Source organism: Opisthorchis viverrini (assembly GCF_000715545.1).
Source record: "Opisthorchis viverrini unplaced genomic scaffold opera_v5_630, whole genome shotgun sequence".
Classification (NCBI taxonomy): Eukaryota; Metazoa; Platyhelminthes; class Trematoda; order Opisthorchiida; family Opisthorchiidae; genus Opisthorchis; species Opisthorchis viverrini.
In genome coordinates, this window is record NW_008752298.1 from 10,711 (window position 1) to 34,587 (window position 23,877).

The 23,877-nt window shown below is 46.9% G+C and overlaps 1 protein-coding gene across 1 annotated transcript; it reads right to left on the reverse strand.

Moving 5' to 3' along the window:
• Positions 1–5,373: 5,373 nt before the first annotated feature.
• On the reverse strand, positions 5,374–22,891 carry T265_11892 (hypothetical protein; the record flags this gene model as incomplete). Its single annotated transcript, XM_009178709.1, has 11 exons — positions 5,374–5,716; positions 6,780–6,886; positions 9,877–10,109; positions 10,702–10,855; positions 16,125–16,240; positions 17,759–17,885; positions 18,841–18,946; positions 19,368–19,635; positions 22,600–22,712; positions 22,767–22,836; positions 22,873–22,891. The coding sequence occupies 11 exons, from the start codon at positions 22,889–22,891 to the stop codon at positions 5,374–5,376; spliced, it is 1,656 nt and encodes a 551-aa protein (XP_009176973.1).
• Between the last annotated feature and the right edge of the window lie 986 nt (positions 22,892–23,877).

Consider the following 23,877-nt stretch of genomic DNA (forward strand, 5'->3'; position numbering starts at 1 on the left):
GTCGGGCTCTCGTGACAGATATTATCACTGGTTCTTCAACCTCTTCCAGCCTCAGAACGCTCTCACCTCCCTCCCTTTTAATACGAGCGCTCAGAGCTACTTTCAATCTTCTATTCAACTTTCACTATCAATCACGGGACTGACGCGATCGATCAAACCATTTACCGTTCTTCCTCTGCCAACTACCTGGGTGTTATTTTGTAGCATGTTGGGATGGTCTGCGTTGGAATGAAACGAGTTTCTTTTTTTTCACCAACAGACCGTCGGTTCGTCGTTCATCTTTTCATTCTAAAGTTCATTCTTCCATTTTTATTGTCCTGTTCTCAGTTGCCTTTTTCTAAGAAGCAAGACTGCGCCGGTTGCCAATTACTCCTACCTGACTGACTATAAACTCTTCTAACGAGTACCATTCTTGTCGCCCGAAAAAAGCGATTTTGTTCCACATGAGGTTTTCAAAGCCCGCTTTGCGTCAAAACGCTCTCCAAATCCGAGATGAATTTTGCATAGAAACCTATTGGTGTTTCTGAATCATACAGTCTACTCCTGCTTGACCACTTTCCAAAGTGCCTGTCGGAGCAAATTAGCTCATTGTTTACACGTAATACACTACTTCTAAGGTTGCTGAAAACTCTTCGAAAGACCACGACCGGTTTCGTCTTTCTTGGGGCTTATCAGGTAGGCACAGTCCCCGAGTTTCCGTCAACCTTATGTTCTACTTGAAACCAAATTGCACGAAATTAGCGAAATACGCTCAATTGCAAACCAATTCGGTTTTGCGGGAGACTCACCTGGAACCCGACTCAATCTCTCGTTTATGATTTTTTATGAGTAGTGCACTACGTCTATACATGTATCACCATATTTCGAATATCGTAGCAACTGAAGTATGAGGTGGCCTATGTGCAGCACATTCAGTTGAAGAATATCATAAACGATGGATTTTGTCGAGTCTCCTGTGAAAATCAAATTGATTTGCAGATGAGTGTATTGTTGTCGTAAAACGTTAGTTCTCTCACTGGAAGATGAAATGAAGACTGACAAAATATTCAACGATGTCAAACGTGTCGGTAGAGCGGAGATGACCGAACGACTTACACAATTCCACGTCATTTCTTCTCGCCGTTTCCACTGGGATCTCGAGTAGCAGGACCGGGTCAAGTTCGGCGTCTCCTCGACCAGACAATGGAATGGCCAGAATAGATACCTGAAAATCGTGGAACATGTCAGACTGAGTGAATCTGAAGCTATCCACCGTTGTCCGTGCACATAAATTCCGTCAAAAACGTGTTTGACAAACACATTTACCCTCCATTAAATGCTGCCCATACAAAGATCACCCCCGAATTAGGACCACCTTTCTACCGAATAAGAGGAAATGTGTGCTGTGAAGACCACGCCCAAACAAAGACAGGTCAACCCTGTGAGAGTTGCTCCTCTGACAAACTGGAGCGCCAAATATTCATTTCACCAAATTCAGTTCACTCTACAAATGCCTGTTTCATGGGCACTAACCATACCTGGCATGCTTTCAGAAAGCCCACTAAGTGTAAATTGTATTGGTGCGCATATCTAGTGTGGAAGTAATACTCACAAAACCAAACACCTAGGTATGGCAACATCGTCACAGAACGTGCCACGACAAGTTCTTCGCATGCAATCACATCATGTTCGGATATCAGCCGCTTTTAATAACCGAACATCACATCGATTGGACGGATGTTTCAGGCTCGGGCTACGGACTAGACGAAGGTGTGTCCTGATTTTCTTCGCATGCACATCATGTTCGGATATCAGCTGCTTTTAATAACCGAACATCACATCGATTGGACGGATGTTTCAGGCTCGGGCTACGGACTAGACGAAGGTGTGTCCTGATTGGTCGGATTGGTCAGCCAATCCGCATCGAGCATCTATAGCTAAGCGCTTCTCGCCCCCTCACGAAGATGTTAGCGCGACCTTGTGGAACATTCTGTGATGACCTTATGGATGACCTTCCTTTGTCTCCATAGAGGGTGATCTCAAGCTATCGTGTCTTTTGATGTACCGCAGTGGGCGGGGCAGTAAGCCAAAGACCGACATAGAGGATGCACTAGCGTCAGAGCATGTCTTGAAAAAGAGCGGAAAGGAACAGGCTGGGGACCTAATAAAAAGCCCTATACACTTAAGGGGTTACCAACAGGGGGACTACACTTTAGAACAGAGAAGAGCAACACATTACAAGGCGCCATCAGCCGGATTGACCAAACGTTCTTTGCGAACCTCATCCGACAACATCCATTCAGAGACGTCGGTTAAGCAGTCCGGATAGGACGTAAAATGAGGCCGGTTAGGTACCGAGTTTTGTGGGATTTCTAGTCAGGTGTAAGCAGAACTACATGAAGGCGCGAAAATCCCAGACAGATTGTAGCCGCTTTCGAGTCACATCATGAAACGTCTTCCTCGTATGTTTCGGGGATATGGTTCAAAATAAAAAGCGGCTTTTGGTGGACGATGGTTGGGCATACGCAGAGCATGCACAAACTCAGTCAACCTGATAAATTATACTCGCTACTCTAATGGTTTTGCACCGTCATCAAGCATGCGTTTACGCACTACTTGCTGTGTACACCCCGTAATCAGGTGATCCGTGCTACATTACGAAGACACCGGCGACCAGGGTTTTGTAGTTATCAGGCGAACTGAGCCTACTCTTGCCTTTATTCTGCATATAGGCCCCCTAGGCTTCAAAAAATTGTTTTTGACACAAAAAATGATGCAACTTGACGAATGTTGCTCGAGCGTTTTCTGACTGCCATAAAACAATCGCGACTTATGCGGCTGCCAAGCTACAGAAACCGATAAAAAACCTCGAGGTCTTCATTTTCGAGAGTTTTAAAAGCGTGACTGAACATCCTGGAACAAGAATGCACCTCGAAGGTACAGAGGTCCACTTGGGGTGTTCTACACGGACTGGGATAACAGTTGATTAAAAAAAGCGAGGTCATCCACACAACCCGAGTCCATTAATTTTCCTCCAGGTGCCATTTCGATTCTCGTGTTTCGGTTCCCTTGGAGTTTGAAGGTCCACTAGTTGCGAGAAGGCTTTTGTACAGTTCACTGAAGACAACCAATGGCGCGAAGTGTGTTGAGATGATACTCATCTTTGTCCAACTAATTTTACAAGCGACATTCTGTCTTTGAGGTGAAAGAAAACGGCAATAGTTGGTCGGCGGTATACATGATGCTGCTCAGACGGTTTAGTTGATGTAAACGTGTGATGCTACCTGATGATAGATTTCTATTCGGTGCAGTCACAACTGCGACGAATTTGGTTGTAGATCAAAGAAACCGGGATTCTGGCACTCTGACACGTGGCGGGGTGCCGAATGGTTGAACTGCAGCTGCACCGTCACAAACTCAGAAGCGGAATGGGAACCTGGGCTTACCGAAGTAGGGCTGGGGCAGTTGCGACCCAACGACTTGACTCCCTGTCCCTTGTCTACCCACCTACGGTCTGGAAAAGTTGGGACCATCATGCCCATCACAGTGAGCAGACCTAAAAAAAACAGACTTCACGGCACTGGCCGTCACTGCATCTGCTTGTCGGTCCTTATCAAGCTAACTCGCTGCACGAGGACTGGGATACTGGCAGGTTGCCCAAGCCTAGACAGGGGACGTCGAGAGGCAGAGGTCGGGTTCGAACCACGAACCTTCCGGTCAGTAAATTCGCGCTCTAACCACTTGGACCATCTCGCCCTCATCAAGCCAATTGCTCGGTACACAAGCAAATATCTGCAATTAAGGCAGAGGTAACCAAAAGGCTATCTGCTGAAGCGGACAACCCTCTTTGGCACATCCCCACATTACCTAAGAAGCTCCAGTCGAGCCGAGAACGAAAAATTGGTGATCCATAGGCGACCAGATCATAACTTGTAAAAGCCAGGATTACGCTAGTTGGCGAAATCCACAGGTGTCATCTATCACGCCGGAGATGAGGCACCATCAACGAGCAGCAAGCGGCAAGCCCGTATTCATAGACCGGCGGGCCTACAGCACGGTTTGGTGGCTCCCTTCCCAATAGCCCCACTTGACAGACCTGTATTTACGCACCAATGTATCAAGTCCCGCCTCCAATGCGCAGCTACCTCCCCAAATCAACGACGGACGAAATTGCAGCAGCTACAACCACTGTACGACAAGTACGCGGTTCTTACAGCTGATAATGATTCTTTCTTCGTGTTCCTTGTTATCCAACTCAACGACAGCACAGCCTCGGTCCAACGTGGAAAATGATGATGATGACCTGTAAAATAGCGCGGATTGGTAATATTTACATCCACCGAGTGTACACGGCACACAAAAGAAACGTGTTTGGAAGAGCATTAACCTGGGGGCTTTGGCACAGTGACCTTCAAAGAGGGTAGGGGGAAACCAGATATAATCACATGAGAAATGCGTGGAAACCGTCAGAAATCGTTCAGCTGTAGCATCCTTTCGGTGCCTAACAGGCATGCCACCCGAAGGTTGCACGAGGGCTGGGATACTGCCAGGTTGCCCAAGCCTAGACAGGGGAAGTCGAGTGGCAGAGGTCGGGTTCGAACCACGGAACTTCCGGTCAGTAAATTCGCACTCTAACCACTTGGGCCATCTCGCCCGTCAGGAATACAAGAGAATAACAAGAGCATAAACGAGGCGATTTCTCAAATCCAGCGTTCCCTAAAGCTGGTCTGCATACAGAACGATGCATGTAGTTGCAGTATAGATGGAAAAACGGTGGACATCGTTATCGAAACTTACGTCAGTTGGTTTCCGCCCCACTGGATATAGTGAACGATCGGTGATTAGAATGGCGCGCGCACACCACCTGTAAGGAAAAAAAACCCATTGCGAAGCTGAGCCACGAACTAATGCTGTTGGTTGCCTAAACCTACACACACTGCCTGTTGTAAATTGCGTCATGCTCAGTTGCAGTGGGCCGCAACCGACATTCATAGATAAAATAGCATCTGAAACACTGAACAAGAGGTCGTGGAGCAATTGAGTAGCAACTCACAGCAATGAATAACACGGTAACTTTACGAGGGTCATTGTAGGGGGAGCAAAGACTCGATGAGAGCACACCACCAACAAATGCAGCGATACTTGAAACAGGGGATACGGCACTGCCGTACTAATAGAACCTTCAAAGGGATAAGTGATTCAACAATGGGATTTCTTCCATCAGAAACACCAAACCGTCAGAACCATGATCATTTTTGGGGCTCTCTCCAATGGCGGCTGTTTGTAGCCAATCACTTGAGGAGATTTGTATAAAAGAAAAACCGTGCAAAGTTGACATATGACGCCAATCACATTCCGGGACACAATTCCGTCCTAGAGGGATGCTTTCTACGACTAGTTTTCTGATAGAATGAAAAACTTTTGGTGTTTGTCATAAAAATCAATGCGAAACAACATATAGACGAGAATGAGAGAAAGAATGGGTGGATACCGGTGAACTTGAGTTTGTATCCACTGCTCGGGGGCACAGTCCGCTCCAACAACGCAACAGGTTGTCCGAACTTCGTGTCCGTTAGATAGCCGAGCGACGAACTGACGTGCAGAGCGCGTTGGTCCGGATTCGATAGTGTCCATTGCTAGTCTTCTATTGCCCGCGTCACCCAGTTGCGTCTCGATCGGACGGAGCGATACCAACTGGCAGTCAAGGCAAAACACCGCCCCAAAGACGGCAGACATCCTTAAAAGTGACGGTGACAATTGAACTCAGTGTGGAAACCGATACAATGGACGGGCATGATTATAAAAACAAAGTCGGGCACCAACAACACAGTAGAGTAGAAAAGAGTCCGGTCAACACGGAGTCATGAAGCACAAAATTTATAGCTCTGTACGGTGTAACCAACTGAAAAGTGGCCATTATGAACTTCAAATTGACGATTCGGTTCTGGTCAAAGATCTCCGCTACTGAAATCGGGCTGCCAAAGGATCCAAGACTGGGATTCTCCGACTGGTCACAGTTCGATCAAAGCGGTCTAGCTGGGGGGTTTATGCCCCGGCATGACCTTCCAGAAAGCATTGCGATTCTCTGTATACTCTCGTCATCCGAAGTCAACGTGTGTCGGGGCACACGCATATCCATGATAAACTTGGATGAACAAGGGGCGAGATGGCCCAAGTGGTTAGAGCGCGAATTTACTGACCGGAAGGTCCATGGTTCGAACCAGACCTCTGCCTCTCGACCTTCCCTGTCTAGGCTTGGGCAACCTGGCAGCATCCCAGCTCTCGTGCTTCCTTCGGGTGGCATGGCAGTTAGGCACCGAAGGGGTTCTACAGCTGAACGATTTGGATGAACAGAAGCGCGGTATTTCATTTGATCAGAACCAATCACCACTTTGGGTCGTCAAAATTTAACTTCTGTCTCAATATGTTGTCATCTTAGAAATGATTATGCTGTTTGTCCACCGCATCCGACCTCGGATGCTGATGCATGCAAGTAAAGCCTTTCAATAGCCGACAGAGCACTTTCCGCAATAGATTCATCATTAGAACAGAGGCAACGCGACATTGTGACCGTCGGGGGTTTGTGAAAACACAAGGATACTGTATAGGTGGAAGAACTTCATAGATGGGCTGATAAGGCCAGTGACTCAGACCCGATACCGCCACTGTTTGAGAATAGATGCGAGTAGATTAAACAGAAAACTCGATATTCACAAGAAGTCGAGTCTATACTGAGTGGCATTCAATATACAGAGGGCGCAAGCCACACCTTCATGGAGTGAAAGGCAGCGGTTACTCACCGACAATAGGACTGTGGCAAATCCCCGCAACCGTAGAGGGGCCATAGAATCGGGTGTTGACCGAAGCGATTCATGGAAATGAGTAGCCTTCGGATCCGACGAATGGCCTAGGACAGCGGAATGAATAAGTGGGAGGTTTGAAGTTGAGCTGCTCAGCAATTCTTGAACGATAGACCCTAGCACAAGGAAAGGGTCGTGCATGGTTACCTAACTGACGCATACAGAGTCCTTTGATTTGTGCGGTTCCATTCTTATCTCTCTCTCTCTCTCTCTATCCTGGACCCATGAGATTCTAGAAGAATAGAAAAGCGCGGGGAGCTACCCCGAGGAGGAAGTGGTAGCATAATATATACGACAAAATGGTGGCCAGACGATCTTATGTCGTGGAAACTGTGGCCAACCGGAGAGTTTGGTGCATACTGGATCACACATGATGTGCTCGTCATAATCGGGTTGCAAGGGAAGTCGCAAAACGTCTCCGTCGACTGGGATACACCGTCTTCGAGGAGTTGAGAGCACCTACTTCGACGTCCTTCATCAAACCTGACCTAATCGCTGTTCGAGATCGCCGAGCAACTGTAACAGACGTCAGCATAGTCTCGGATGGGCGCGGAGTGACTGTGTGCATGATGAGAGGAGCAGAAGTATGGTGCTGATGAGCATTCCCTCGCCATAATCTCCACCCTACATGCAATCGGTTGTGATGTCGACTTTTTGGTCCACCAACCGATGGTCATCTCTTATCGAGGGATCTGCTCTCCTCAATCCGCTAAGGCTGTTATTGGACTGGGACTTCCTAAGGTCGCAGTCATTGACTTGCGTTTGCTTGCCATTGTGGGCTCTCTGCGTACTTATAACACTTTTATGCGTGGCACATGGCACCAGACCCAGTATGACGGATACTTTGTGCCTGATGTGCGAGTCTTGACTGTGGTAGCACCTACCGCGCCTTGAAGAGCATTCAACATTGTTTGTCCTTTCTTCGGTTGTAGGTCTTTGGGAGCATGTTTCCATATCAAAAATTTNCCCCCACATTTTCCTGTTACTCTTTCGCACTGGTCGCTTGCATTCACTTTTTATGTTTGTGATCATGCTCTTCAAGAATAAATGATAATAAGTTATGATGTGTTTACTAATACACCCAGAAAACTTTTGCTAATCCGGATATGGTCAGCCCCTTATAACGACCAGTCTTGGGGGGGGGGGAATAAAAAGTGGTATTTGCCTTGGAACGGAGGCAACAAGTTTTGTTACTAATTGAGCATTCGTCTTGCTTTAGTTTGTGTGATTTTCTGTTCACGAAGTTTCAGCTTTGGGTCGAGATACCTCAGTGGTTAAAGCGCGAACTTACTGACCAGAAGGTCCGTGGTTCGAACCCAACCTCTGCACCTCAACTGCTCCTGTCTAGGTTTGGGCAACCTGGCAGTATTTCAGCCCTCGTACTTCCTTCAAGTGGCATGGCAGTTATGCACCGAAAGGGTGTTACAGCTGGACGATTAAATCCTGCACAGAGTGTCCATCGGGCATACGACTGGCATGTCAGGTAGTTGGATCGTAACTGCATCAACACTTTATGGGATTTTTTCTTTGGCGAACCCAGTTCCTCGTGTCGTCTCCCGATTCACTAATATCGATCAACAGTCAAAGCAGTAACAATCGGGCCATTTCGTACATCCGCTATGCGCCTTCACTTCACAACCTCTCGATATTCCCGGTCACACAAACACAGAGTGTCCATCGGGCATACGACTGGCATGTCAGGTAGTTGGATCGTAACTGCATCAACACTTTATGGGATTTTTTCTTTGGCGAACCCAGTTCCTCGTGTCGTCTCCCGATTCACTAATATCGATCAACAGTCAAAGCAGTAACAATCGGGCCATTTCGTACATCCGCTATGCGCCTTCACTTCACAACCTCTCGATATTCCCGGTCACACAAAGGCCAAGTCATCTGTTATCGAGCTGATTCAACGATCGTATCCGGAATCACTGTAGGGTGCTGATCACGGTACTTCTCGGTTGGTAGTCAAAAACTGGAGGTTTGGGAGCTACTAGGGTTGATAGTTCTGGAAAAGTGGATACCATTTTTCCGCAAAATGCTGAGAACACTGTTTGCGGGTGATCCATTTTTCAACGAGTGTAACGGGCGCCTGACGAGACTTATTGAGACCGCACCCATAACACTCTGACACCAGTTGACTCGGTGTACTACATACACCAAACGTGAGTCCCGCTTCCGTAAGAGCTCACTGCCGACTATATGCGGGGATTTGAACTCCAGTCAGATGAGTAGCGCGATTGGAGCATTTGTCCGATACAAACTGAGTGCATCCGAGCAGCGTATTTGGTGGTAGTCCGGTGAACTTCAAGACAACGGGAATACCTCGGGCTCGGGGTGGGAGATCTGACCTGAGAGTTCGAGTTCATTCTGAACTTTGAACTTATTCTGCATGGGTTTGGACAGCCTGAGGATATTTTAGCCTCTGTTACTGACCGGGCGGGGTAGCTAAATGTAGCCAGTAATCAGCTCAGTAATAACATGTCAGACAGCCTTCAATTTAACAAACCAAATGGAAACTGTCGGCCAATTAACGGGCACAAGTCGAGCGCCAAATCTACTTTCTGACAAAATTCCTATTTTATTAATTCGATAGATATGGAATAGCGTGGCTACTACTGAAGTTGGAGAGATTTCATTGAGACTGCATCCCACAGCTGAGCAAACTAGTCAGCAAATGAATGGATTTTGGGTTACCAGCCTACTAGAGTCACGTGACCAGTTCTTCTAAACCCGCCCGAAGATGACACTGTAACACCCTTCCGGTGCCTAGCTGCCATGCTACCCGAAGGAATCATGAGGGCTGGGATACTGCCAGGTTGCCCAAGCCCAGACAGGGGAAATCGAGAGGCACAGGTCGAATTCGAAACAGCTGACGAGATCCTCTCCCTCCAACTTCGGCACGCGATTCTTCCACCAGAAACCAAAGCCGAATTCGAAACAGTTGACGAGATCCTCTCCCTCCAACTTCGGCACGCGATTCTTCCACCAGAAACCAAAGCAGTTTAGAAACGATTCAGGAGAAACATTCACTCACCTCATCAGTCATGATGTGTTCTCCTGCCAGAGCGAGGTTGGTGGTGATCACCTCTTGAAGGAACTGGTCCAGGTTATGTTGCTCGCGGAGAAACTCACGAAAGGGACGAGTTGCATAAGCTGAGAAAGAATTAATACAAAGCAATCGAGCAAGAGATGGTCCCAAGGGTTCCGTGACTGCACCATAGGGTGGAAGACAACATACGCTACACTTATCTACCACGTCTGTACAACCTGAAGCTGGTAGTTAGAAGATGGTTCGTCTGGTATATAGAGGACCTACCTCCACCTGGAAACTCAGACTGTGGAAAAATAGGGAATTTTGGGGAAGAGTTCCACGGTGAGTTGGATCCGGGGTGACATACACACATGACGTTTAGTTAGAGAAACTTTGCCACGAAGTCATTACTCCTTGCTTTATTTAATATGGAAGGAAGGTGTGCCTGAAGTAATGGAAGGGCCGTCGACACTCCATTAGTAGTATGCTCCTAAGATAACTCAACTGTCCGTTCACCAGAAATCTGTGGTTAGCAGTGAACCAGTGCCGCCGTGTACGGGACATGACATTGTTGTTTTCTCTACACGGTCTTTGTCAAGGCTCATTTTCAAAACAGTACAGTAAATCCAGAAGGAGGGTTGACGAGCTCATCACCGAACAATCGATGCGAAACCCACCCTAACTGTGCGAATATCCAGACACTTGTGGATTACTTGAGCGCGAGAACACGAAGGACATCGCTATCAACCCTAGTTTTCTCAATTCTTACCAAGTTGGCAACTGGGAGAGGACGGAGCGAATAGGCCGATCGGGTTGACTCCAACTTACCATCATACGAGCCGTTTTGTGGTGCACCAGCAATCGGGGTCTGATTGTCGTCCACAGCCAGATTGAAACACCATTCGAAGAAAGCGCCCAACAATCGTTTCTGCCGCAGCGTGAGTAGTTTAGTTTTGAACATTTCCGACCGACCAACAGGTACCTGGAGTCGGTAAAGAGGGGGGGGGAGATGAACGAAAGTCTCACTTTAACAGCCGAGAGGTTCGTTTGGACTGGGTGTTTAACAAATAAAGTCAAACTCTGAGAACAGAACAGAAGGGGACGAGGAAGCGATCAAGCGTCTGTAGCTAAAACTAGCGGAAACTATTAAAACAGAAGCAACCCTACTTTCGAGAAACCCCGTTAACCTCTCGTCATGGATGAGCATAAGTGAACGTGTCTAGAAAAGATGGGGCGAGATGGTCCAAGTGGTTAGAGCGCGAATTTACTGACCGGAAGGTCCGTGGTTCGAACCCGACCTCTGCCTCTCGACTTACCCTGTCTAGGCTTGGGTAACCTGGCAGTATCCCAGCCCTCGTGCAACCTTCTTTTGGCATGGCAGCTAGGCACCGAAAGGGTGTTACAGCTGAACGATCTAGAGATGTCTGTAGCAGTAGACTCAAAGCATCCAACAAAGAGCATAGATCCAAACAGCTCGGCGCGGAACTATTGACCGGAAGGTCTGTGGCTCAAACCTGACCCCGGATTTTCGATTGCTGCCATCTCTAGGCTTGGACACAATGTCAGACCTCGCGCTTTATCTGGCAGCTATGTACCGAAAAGGATGCCACAGTTAAACGATTAAATTCAGTGTAAAAAGAGCAGAAGCTGGAGAGAAAGTAGAGCAACATGCACGTTGCTTCTAGCCGAGAACACGCAAAGAAAGAACAACACAACTGTGTGACTTTTAAAAGAACGAGGTAAGCAACACAAACTAAAGGTAACGCTTATTCTGCTGCTTAAGACCGCCTTATCTCCTGCTCGTTGATTTGAGTACTCTGCCCAAAAAATGCTTTACTTGATACGGTATCAGCAAAATTGTACCAAGACAAACATAGTCAGTAGTGTGTCCGTGAATTTTTGACACTGTATGACCCCAACAGTATGAAACAGTCGGGATGACCTGTCTACTCATTGGCAACAGAAAAATATTCACTTCGGGAACCTTCTAAATAGGAAATATCCCCCCGATCTTTTTGTATATCGACAAAACTACCGGGTAATCCAACAGACAAACATACAGTCGCACAAAAGCGCCGTTGTGAGAATCGAAACACTGACGAACACTGAAGAAATCGCTTCACGGAGGACTTTCCGGACCAGCGAGGTTGCACAAGGCTTGATCAGACATTGCATGTTCTATCGACAGTTTTGGGAACACCCAGTTCAATCGCCAAAACACAATGAACGAGAATGATTCTCCGCCCCCCCCCCCCCGAAATCGTTGGTGCGGCCGTGATTGAAAAGTAAAATTCAGATTGTTGTGTGTTGTGTGTTTCGGGCGAGGTGGGGACAGTCGTATAGGCCAAACAACGCGACACAAATCGGAACTCCAGGTAGCGAGTCACATCTGAACGCAGCAGTGCGGTCACAGTTGGACTGGTTGCGAATATAATCTGTGAAGTGCAAAAAAAACGGAGAAAAAGGACTTGCGAACCTTGTGACGTCACAGTTGGCCTACAACTGGGTCATAACACGTCACAAACAGTTTCAATAATTTCCCTACTTTCGGTGGCTGCCGGATGACCCCACAACTGGCGATTGCGTAAGCCCGGATGATGTCTCGTTATCGGCTCACCTCTTCTGTACGACCGGAATAAGGTGATACAGTACTCAGCAGGACAGTAATAGGATAACGAAAAAAGATAACAACAATAATAAGATAAGAAAGGGTATCTCCTTTGGGGGTGGACAACTTTCTGCAATTGGTCAACGAAGATTTTGCTATTATTCAGTAGTACGTCGTTTTGTCTTATTTTGCTGGGAACTTTACTTCAGCACTTTTGTGGCGGACAATTATACTGACCTACGTGGCGACTGTGTGTTTGGTCGTTGGGGTGATCCACTTTGTTTCAGGTGGACCAGTGAGAGAGCCACACAAAGGCTTACTTACAATGAAATTCAGTGCACTGCTCGCCAAAAACCTGACACAGTCATTGAGGGGCACAGTGTAGAGGATAGTGTGCCACGGCGAAAAAAACTCTATTCATCTAACCTTCGAGCAACGGTCTGAGTCGAGCTTAGAAGTTTTGGTTAGCTTGAATCGAATCGATGAGGTTCACCTTGCCAGCGTCACGTGTCGTCCAAGTTGGCTTTTATGAACCCAGTGAAACATGCATGGTCGTTGAGTGTTGAACCCTGACAAATATAGTGTCAGTGCACTCCATGGTCACTGACTGGTTTTAGAGACAGTTCCAACACTTGCACAGGGGTTGGGTAATACAGATTTCACACGCTGGAAACCTGGAACTTCAGGATGAATGACTTGAGTTGGTTAACAGGTTAACGCAACATGGTAGCTACATGAGTCACGATAGTACAGTTGATGCACACAATATTAGGGCGCGAATACTTCTGCCAAGTTGCATTAATTGTGACGTCGGAAACGAAGTTCATCAGAGCCAAACTGTTGTGTCTTGATGGACGACCGCGCAACTCTGTATCGGTCCCTTGGCTTCCTGCTCCACTCACTATGGTATATCAAAAGGCACGGTAGCTCTACACAGCCCTTTATGGAGATAAAGGAAATTATTACAACTGTATTTATAGGGTAGTCACAGAGTGTTCCACAAAGTCGTGCCAGAATCTCCGTGAGGGGGCGAGCAGCATCGAGTCAAAGGTGCTTGACTCGGACTGGCTGGCATTCCGACCAATCAGGGCGTGCCTTCGTCTGGCCCATGTCCCGCACGTGACATCCATCCAAATGATGTGGTGTTTGGTTATTAGGGACGGCTGGCCTCCGTACACAAACGGCCGTGTATAAAGCGCGAGTATGGGAGGAATAATACTTTATTGTTCCGAAACCTGGCCCCTCTGAGCTGAAGCTGGCTTCCGACACAGACGGCCGTGTATAAAGCGCGAGTATGGGAGGAATAATACTTTACTGTTCCGAAACCTGGCCCCTCTGAGCTGAAGACTTCAAAGGCCTTAATACACCCCCTTGTCGCTGAGTTCATAGCGATTTGAGATTCGGCTTGCTGCAACGTGTTCGCAACGAAATAGCGGCTAGAAACCCTAGGGGATATAACATGGAACCGCTCCTGGTCCGAATGTCTAGCTGAGAGTGTGTTGGGCCAGCACCCGGCAAGTGATTCTGGGTCAGACTAAATGATGTCTTCTAGGTTCAGTGAAATTCCCGGACGTGTTCATTTGATGGCTTCTTTAAAGAGTAGACACCTTGTGCAAAGGGGCACTCATTCAGGTGGGAAAGTCCCACTGAATTAGGGAACAAGGTTAATGGAAATTCGGGGACAAGACCTATCAGATGGGTCGAAAAAAGGACGAAACCGGTAGTGGGTTGTCCAGAAGTATCATTCGCCTGGTGAGTAGTGCCACGCAGACATGTTGTATGCACGGGCCTCAAGGACATTGGGTCGTTTGCACTAGGTCCCACCATTTCCCTTCTCTCCACCCTTCAATAAGAAGTTCTTTTTTCATGGCAGCTTAGTGCAAGTAAATACTACTGGTGTGTTACTGAAGACGATAGCAGTGATGTTGCGTGTCTGTTTGGTTTCCAGTTGTGGTACGACCCTTGGCAGTATTGCAGTTAAGTGGCACGGAGACAAAACATGGGTCGTTTTAGGTCCCACCATTTCCCTTCTCTCCACCCTTCAATAAGAAGTTCTTTTTTCATGGCAGCTTAGTGCAAGTAAATACTACTGGTGTGTTACTGAAGACGATAGCAGTGATGTTGCGTGTCTGTTTGGTTTCCAGTTGTGGTACGACCCTTGGCAGTATTGCAGTTAAGTGGCACGGAGACAAAACAGCCTAAGGTTAAAAAACGATCGATCGCAGCACATGATGGCTGTGCTCTGATACACTTCAAGGATCAGAACTGAAGACTATAAGCAGGGTGACCTGGAAAGATCAAGACAAACTGTCAGTGAAGTGATCAGATGAAGTAATCGATCGGATATATGTTCACATTACGTGTTCAAAGCATACGTTCTCAATGGGAACCCACTAAGCTTAACGAAATACCAACAACGACTAAATTGTGTGTGCAATTTTGGCGAGCAATGCGCGCGTGCCTATGCGTTCATGGCACTTTTAATACAGCGCAGCTCTCGTCTAACCGAAATTCAGTTTGCTGAGGGGGGAAGATTGATTCGAGCAGTTGTTTGTGTGTGGTAGACTAGACAGTGTGCAAGAAAGCGTTACCTTCCGCAACAGAACTCACCACGACTGGAAGTGTGTATGAACGGGGCGAGACCACTATGAACATTTGATCGCTGATGAATCAGGTAAAAGAAGCTCAAAGAAACATCTTCATAGAAATCAAAAGTGTCTCCTCGTGGGGAGGAAGTCTGTTAGAGGGGAGTGTAGCCAATACAAACTCCGGTAGATTTTACGACTCCTCTGAAGTGAATGACTCTGGAACGAATGCGACTCACATATACCGGCACAAAGTGGCGAGTTTATTTGGTGGTCGTCAGCTCCATCACTTACGCGATCGGGAAGAGCTAGTGGTTTCTTGATCAAGGTGAACTTGAACAATAAAGATCGAGTGGACAGCCACACACATAACCTTAAACAGCTCATTGGCAATCCATTGTAATTAAAACAGCCATGGGCTGGAGGCCCATTAGCTGTTCGACTCAGTCACGTCTGTTAGCAGCCCAGTCGATTTCCTCTCCCAAGAACCTGTTCTACGGAGCAGAACGCAGCCTAATTTATGGAGTTCGACTACGTTGTTCATTGTGGGGAGAATTGTATTTTGTAGAACCCACTTCGGTATTGCTGATTCACTATTATCATTCTAACATGAAAGGTCTCAAAGTCACCATGGCCTACAAGAAGTAATGCGTTGCAAGCCTATTCTCTGATTCGTCGCTGAAGAAAACAATGGTGTGCAGTTTGCAGTAGCGGAATTCCCCCAGACCCCGGGAGTACGTTTGTCCTTACTCACATCAATCTCGTTTGAACAATCCTTCTCGTGCGCAATTAGTCTGGTTGGTTCAAGCCATACAAGAGAAGCACTAGACTCGATTTTCTCACGTATTAGAGCTCAACAGCAGTGAATTTCATTGACCGTACCGGGATTTGGGTCCCAGACATGTGACACCCAAGGCGAGCGTGTTGCTTGAACCAACTTACTTTGAAAATGGTTTAAGGATGAAAAAATCGAACTGAACTTTAGAGGTGGTTGGTGAGCGGCACAAGGATGAGGATAGGTAAATCCACGGGGAAAACTTGGTGGCATTGCAACATACCTTGGGAAGCAAGTCTAGGTCAACTCGTCGCATGCGGGCTTCTACACTGGCTCGAGTCCACACAGGAGGGGTGACGTTCGAGGAAGAAGCTGATTGCGAGGATTCGCTATTGCTGACTGGGTGTTCACTAATCGGAGGGAAATGGATCAAAAATATTTGTCAGAGTAAAAATGACACGAACCAGCGTGGAAGACAAATTTCCGCAGCTTCAGACTATTATTCCCACAAGAACGTGGGGTTTAGACCTGATTTACGTGTTCGAATCATCAAAGAATGATAACGAGAGCCGTAGCATAGTCAAAATACTTTACCGAGCTTTTAATCAGGAATCGATATACTCTATGCCGTCGTTTTAATTGTTAAAGTGGTCCGTGGCCAATCAGGGCGTGCCTTCGTCTGGCCCATGTCCCGCACGTGACATCCATCCAAATGATGTGGTGTTTGGTTATTAGGGACGGCTGGCCTCCGTACACAAACGGCCGTGTATAAAGCGCGAGTATGGGAGGAATAATACTTTACTGTTCCGAAACCTGGCCCCTCTGAGCTGAAGACTTCAAAGGCCTTAATACACCCCCTTGTCGCTGAGTTCATAGCGATTTGAGATTCGGCTTGCTGCAACGTGTTCGCAACGAAATAGCGGCTAGAAACCCTAGGGGATATAACATGGAACCGCTCCTGGTCCGAATGTCTAGCTGAGAGTGTGTTGGGCCAGCACCCGGCAAGTGATTCTGGGTCAGACTAAATGATGTCTTCTAGGTTCAGTGAAATTCCCGGACGTGTTCATTTGATGGCTTCTTTAAAGAGTAGACACCTTGTGCAAAGGGGCACTCATTCAGGTGGGAAAGTCCCACTGAATTAGGGAACAAGGTTAATGGAAATTCGGGGACAAGACCTATCAGATGGGTCGAAAAAAGGACGAAACCGGTAGTGGGTTGTCCAGAAGTATCATTCGCCTGGTGAGTAGTGCCACGCAGACATGTTGTATGCACGGGCCTCAAGGACATTGGGTCGTTTGCACTAGGTCCCACCATTTCCCTTCTCTCCACCCTTCAATAAGAAGTTCTTTTTTCATGGCAGCTTAGTGCAAGTAAATACTACTGGTGTGTTACTGAAGACGATAGCAGTGATGTTGCGTGTCTGTTTGGTTTCCAGTTGTGGTACGACCCTTGGCAGTATTGCAGTTAAGTGGCACGGAGACAAAACAGCCTAAGGTTAAAAAACGATCGATCGCAGCACATGATGGCTGTGCTCTGATACACTTCAAGGATCAGAACTGAAGACTATAAGCAGGGTGACCTGGAAAGATCAAGACAAACTGTCAGTGAAGTGATCAGATGAAGTAATCGATCGGATATATGTTCACATTACGTGTTCAAAGCATACGTTCTCAATGGGAACCCACTAAGCTTAACGAAATACCAACAACGACTAAATTGTGTGTGCAATTTTGGCGAGCAATGCGCGCGTGCCTATGCGTTCATGGCACTTTTAATACAGCGATTCTCGTCTCTCCGAAATTCACTTTGCTGAGGGGGGAAGATTGATTTGAAAAGTTCTGTGTGTGTGTGGTAGACTAGACTCCAGTGGTTTGTGATAGTGTGCAAGAAAGCGTTACCTTCCGCAACAGAACTCACCACGACTGGAAGTGTGTATGAACGGGGCGAGACCACTATGAACATTTGATCGCTGATGAATCAGGTAAAAGAAGCTCAAAGAAACATCTTCATAGAAATCAAAAGTGTCTCCTCGTGGGGAGGAAGTCTGTTAGAGGGGAGTGTAGCCAATACAAACTCCGGTAGATTTTACGACTCCTCTGAAGTGAATGACTCTGGAACGAATGCGACTCACATATACCGGCACAAAGTGGCGAGTTTATTTGGTGGTCGTCAGCTCCATCACTTACGCGATCGGGAAGAGCTAGTGGTTTCTTGATCAAGGTGAACTTGAACAATAAAGATCGAGTGGACAGCCACACACATAACCTTAAACAGCTCATTGGCAATCCATTGTAATTAAAACAGCCATGGGCTGGAGGCCCATTAGCTGTTCGACTTAGTCACGTCTGTTAGCAGCCCAGTCGATTTCCTCTCCCAAGAACCTGTTCTACGGAGCAGAACGCAGCCTAATTTATGGAGTTCGACTACGTTGTTCACTGTGGGGAGAATTGTATTTTGTAGAACCCACTTCAGTATTGCCAATTCACTATTACCATTCTAACATGAAAGGCCTCAAAGTCACCATGGCCTACAAGAAGTAATGCGTTGCAAGCCTATTCTCTGATTCGTCGCTGAAGAAAACAATGGTGTGCAGTTTGCAGTAGCGGAATTCCCCCAGACCCCGGGAGTACGTTTGTCCTTACTCACATCAATCTCGTTTGAACAATCCTTCTCGTGCGCAATTAGTCTGGTTGGTTCAAGCTTTACAAGAGAAGCACTAGACTCGATTTTCTCACGTATTAGAGCTCAACAGCAGTGAATTTCATTGACCGTACCGGGATTGGGCCCCCGACAAGAGAAGCAGTGAATTTCATTGACCGTACCGGGATTTGGGTCCCAGACATGTGACACCCAAGGCGAGCGTGTTGCTTGAACCAACGTACTTTGGAAAATGGTTTAAGGATGAAAAAATCGAACTGAACTTTAGAGGTGGTTGGTGAGCGGCACAAGGATGAGGATAGGTAAATCCACGGGGAAAACTTGGTGGCATTGCAACATACCTTGGGAAGCAAGTCTAGGTCAACTCGTCGCATGCGGGCTTCTACACTGGCTCGAGTCCACACAGGAGGGGTCACGTTCGAGGAAGAAGCTGATTGCGAGGATTCACTATTGCTGACTGGATGTTCACTAATCGGAGGGAAATGGATCAAAAATATTTGTCAGAGTAAAAATGACACGAACCAGCGTGGAAGACAAATTTCCGCAGCTTCAGACTATTATTCCCACAAGAACGTGGGGTTTAGACCTGATTTACGTGTTCGAATCATCAAAGAATGATAACGAGAGCAGTAGCATAGTCAAAATACTTTACCGAGCTTTTAATCAGGAATCGATATACTCTATGCCGTCGTTTTAATTGTTAAAGTGGTCCGTGGGGGGTAGAACAGGCAGCCAAACAGCCAGACGAAAGCAGGTCTGTTCGGGAAAGAAGGTCATACCGGAAAACTCTTCGAGGAAGTCGGTTGACTGGCATACACAGCACGCGACCAAGCCAGTGCAACCTACGGAATGTGGTCAGACCATCTACCGTCGGCGAGTTATTTCTTCTGAATCCCAAATGCTGTACTTCAGCATTACTGATCCGGCAGTCCCACCAGACTCGGCCAATGCTCCGAAAACGTCGATGATCAAACACTGAAAGTTTTTGACGTCCTCAGCATCAGCCAGGCTTCTGATCGCACTGTCGTAAACTCGACCATTGACGGATAAGCTGACGTCACGCCTACGCCACAGGCGATACAGCTTCACGGAAGCTGCTCTGGCCTTCCTAAGCCGGATGGAAATATCATCTCTAACTAGAACTTATACAGCTAATCAAGTAGAGAAATTTGTCTACTATCTCAATCAGCTCATCCGAAAGCATGAGGTTTAGGTTTGATTCAAGCCAGTCTTGTATCGGCACTTGACACTTTGAAAGTGTGAAGCGCATGCCAAAACACGAGGTGAAATTATTCAGATTGTTTAACGTTGTCTGCGTCAGATTCTAGAACAGTTATGTCGTCTGCGTACACGATACCTGCCGCCAAAAGCACAGAGGCTAAAGTGAGTTTTCCATAATCGTATCAATGACGACGCTGAAGGGGACGGTTGCAAGAGTAGAAAGCAGACTTCAAATCAAGAAAGGCGATCCTTGTTGGTCGCTGAAAGCAGTGTCGCTGTTCCGAGATCCGCCTCAAGTTTAAAATGTGATAGATGCATCCATCCTTTTGCAGGACGGAACCAGTTTGGTTTGCATCTGCCTCTCACTGTGTTCAATCAACCTTCGAACCAGAGGGGACCCTCGATGCCCCAACTAGCAGGCTAATGACACAGTGGCTTCCACACACACTTCGTGTACCCTTGTGAAGAAAGGAACCACTGTCAACGTGTCTCATCATTCAGACAATTTCTCTTAACCCCAAACAGCATCAACAAATTGTGTCACGTGGGTAGGCAGAAGTTCAGCCTTCTTTGAATAAGGCTGAATTTAACCTGGTCCGCTCCTGGCACCTTGTCAAGCCCCAAGAGAGATATTTCATTGTCTTATTTCGAGGGAGCCACGAAAACTTCAAACTCCACGGAGACACAGCACACCAATTTTGGTTTTTGTAAGCACTATCTGTTTGCGGAATTGACAGAGTACGGACAATAAAAGCCCCTGTGTAGAAAGGATTTGTTTATTGTTAGGATGATTGCTTTCTGTCGACCTGTTCCTATAAGGCAGAGCAAACGAAGATCGAAGTTACGGCAGAGAAAATGACTTTGCTTTCAAATCTTGGGGATCTTGCCCTGGACAAAAGCATCTGAGGAAAGGTCATAGGTACAGTGGTGATGGGTGTCTCGATATGTGAACAAAAGCTATCCGGAGGGAAATGACCTGTGAAAAAGGTCCGAAAACCAGTGACCATGGACTACTCAAACAATGAACGAATCTGCATGAGCAGAATCGAAACGCGAAGCGCCGACCGGCAAATCACGACAGGTTCGCTTGAATTCACGTCAATAAAAACATGCCATTGTATGTCATCTGTGTAAGTCATCGTACTGATGATCAATCGATTATAACCGAACGACATAGTATTCAACTGGAAATCGACAGTTATGACAGTTCCTTGAGATTCTTGAATCGTGCACTGATAAGGATTCCCGAAAAGAGTGAACCAGCTGCATCGCTATTCTTCACTTTCACTGGTAGGACAAAAACCCAATACATTTTAGGATCTAACATGTAAAATTTCTCAACTGTACGCGCCGTTCGTCCAGTTATGCGGAAAACATGGAAAGATGATTGAAACAGTCTGTCTCGAGCTAGCTGGGCAAAACAGTGATGAGGTCACAGGCCAGGAGACAAAACAACAAGCAACCATTGCAATATAGTATCGTCAGTAAGGGCAGATTCCTGAAGATTATCCCAGAATACCCGAAACCTACTGAGACCCTTGAACTTCACTAAACACCGATCAGACAGCCTTGGATCAAAGCCAGACAGTGCCCCTTAGATATATAGAGTGAGACCGTTGTGTCTTTCACGGTAACTCGCTTGTTCACAATTAAGTTGCTGTGTTCCTTGTCGACGAGTCTTTATTCGACGTTAGGCACTGGGACTGGGACAGCAGTCAGATATAAAAGTATTCTCACCAACACAACAGTATATATGTGAGGTCGACTGGTATTCTCATTTTACCAGCGTCATGGTCCTGCTGGACAAGCTGTGACTACTGTAGGAGCCATGCTTTTCTCTTCTTATCATTCAAAGGCACGGCGGTGAAGCATTATTGTCAACACTGATGCTGTTGCTGATGATGAGTATAAAATAAAAGCGAATAAGGCACAGCGATATCTTAGCGAGACGCCGCAACAGTCAACCTTCACTGGGCAACTTCTAAACATGTTGCCAGCCAGTAACCGGTTGAGATGACGATACACATAAAGAAAGAAAGAAAGCGTTCAGCTGTAGCACCCTTCCGGTACCTATCTGCCATGCCACCCGAAGGAAGCACGAGGGCTGGGACACTGCCAGGTCGCCCAAGCCTAGACAGGGGAAGTCGAGTGGCGGAGGTCGGATTCGAACCACGGACCTTCCGGTCAGTAAACTGCGCTCTAACCACTAGGGCCACTCGCCATAAAGCTCCATTCCATAGTTCGAGCTGTGGTAAACCCTCGGACGAAATCGTGAAGTGCCCACTTGTGTGATCTATCTGCCTGATACCACTGTTAGACTGTCAGCAGTTAACTGTATATGGTGTGTATGTAAACCAAACGAACGCTGAATTGTGGAAAGATCACGCCGACTATACTACTGCCCACCTGTGTACATGAAGTGGACGAGTAACCTGTAGATAAGTAGGTGGGATTACGATACTTAATCTGGCAGCAAAACCGATTGAATAGATAGATGAGAAAGAAGAGAGATGGAAGATATTCACTAAGACCATAGACATGACCCAAAGCACGGCTATTTCTGCTCACCTCATGTAGGGAGCCCAGCCAACACTGCTAAAGTCCCTATCACCCTTGTGCATTTCAAAGCCAGAGAGTTTGACGGCATCCTTTGTCTACATGACCTTCAGAAGACAAATAAAGCTAAGGGGAATTCGGATATCAGTTTTGAAATGTTTGATCGAGGTGACAAACATCTGCGGCTATGTTGTCTGAGCATTCGACGCATTTTACTTTCATAAACTGGTACAAAGAATGTGCCAAGCGACCAGGTGTAAGCGGGCAAATCACCTTCCCGTGTGGTATCAGGGCAAACAATTTGGCGGAAAACTGATACTTACTCAAGAAACCACATTGCAGAGCATCTGGAAGGGGCTGAATAGGAAGACTTCCCAAATTGTAAGACTCCGCCACCAAGTAAATTCGATTCATCTTTGCCCTCGTGAGTAACATCCTAAATGGAACATGTGGTGGAGTAAAACTTCGACAAAATTTCAATGGAACTCACCGGCGACAAAAGTAGGCTAGCCAAGTCTTCAAAACGAATCGAAGCAGAACTTCCTCCGTAGTAGTTGTTTCTGACAGCGATACATATACACGAACAGTAAACTTACTGGTCAATGTGCAGGACATGTTTCCCCAGAATGGACAGGCTTGCAGAGAGGATTGATTCCGGTAGACCTGTTATAACAGTGGCCAGAAATGCACATAGTCCCAGTAGATAGAGGATGAAGTTCAGCTTATGAGAGCACTGACTCACAAGGATGTTTTAATGCAGCAAGCTCTTGTATAAAAAGGCCAAGTCGGTTCGCCGAAAACTTCAGTCAGAGAAACCGTTGACGGACAAAAGCATGGGGCAATTAACTATCTTGTATAGCATCAACATTGAAATGTCCTTGGAAAGCCAATTGTTGAGTGGTTGTCTAACTGAGCAAGAGAGAGTATTCGTTTGTGGAGAGCAACAAACAGGTGACTCATACGACTCACTGACTTATCTATCAACGCGGCCAACCAAAAAAGCTCGTCTTGAATACCATATTCTGGAGAAACCAGCTCTCAAAAAGTTGCCTGTTGGTCATTCGAAACACCTTTTAAAGATACTACGATCACCACTGACCACTCTTGACCAGGCTTTTGGGGAGGTCGTTATAGAGGTCAATAACTCAATGAAAATACACACGTTACTCCTGTGAGAAGGACGCTTCCGAAAGCCAGTAACACTGGGAGCCCACAGCAAGGGTTCCTATCGGCCAAATTGTGTGGTACGGTCCATCCCCCGCAAGAGAGACCGGTCTCAGAAAAGGTGAGTCTTCATTTTACGTGGTGACCTGTATTAAGAGGGACAGTGCGGGACGAGGTTTATTAGTGGTTGGTAAAGCCGACACATTAAATGCCAAGGAAAACTTTCCTCGCGAAAGTATCTCCGAACGATGATGGTGCCTCGCTATGGGACTTGGCTTGACTACTTGGGGCTAAACAGGGACGGCTGAGACAAAGGACATACTGAGCATCGTGAAAGGCTGAGGTCCATCAGATACAAACAGATACAAACTTGATGGATGGTAACCAGTCTCCAAAGGGGAATGAAGCCCTGAGTGTCATACCACGAGCTGTATGTG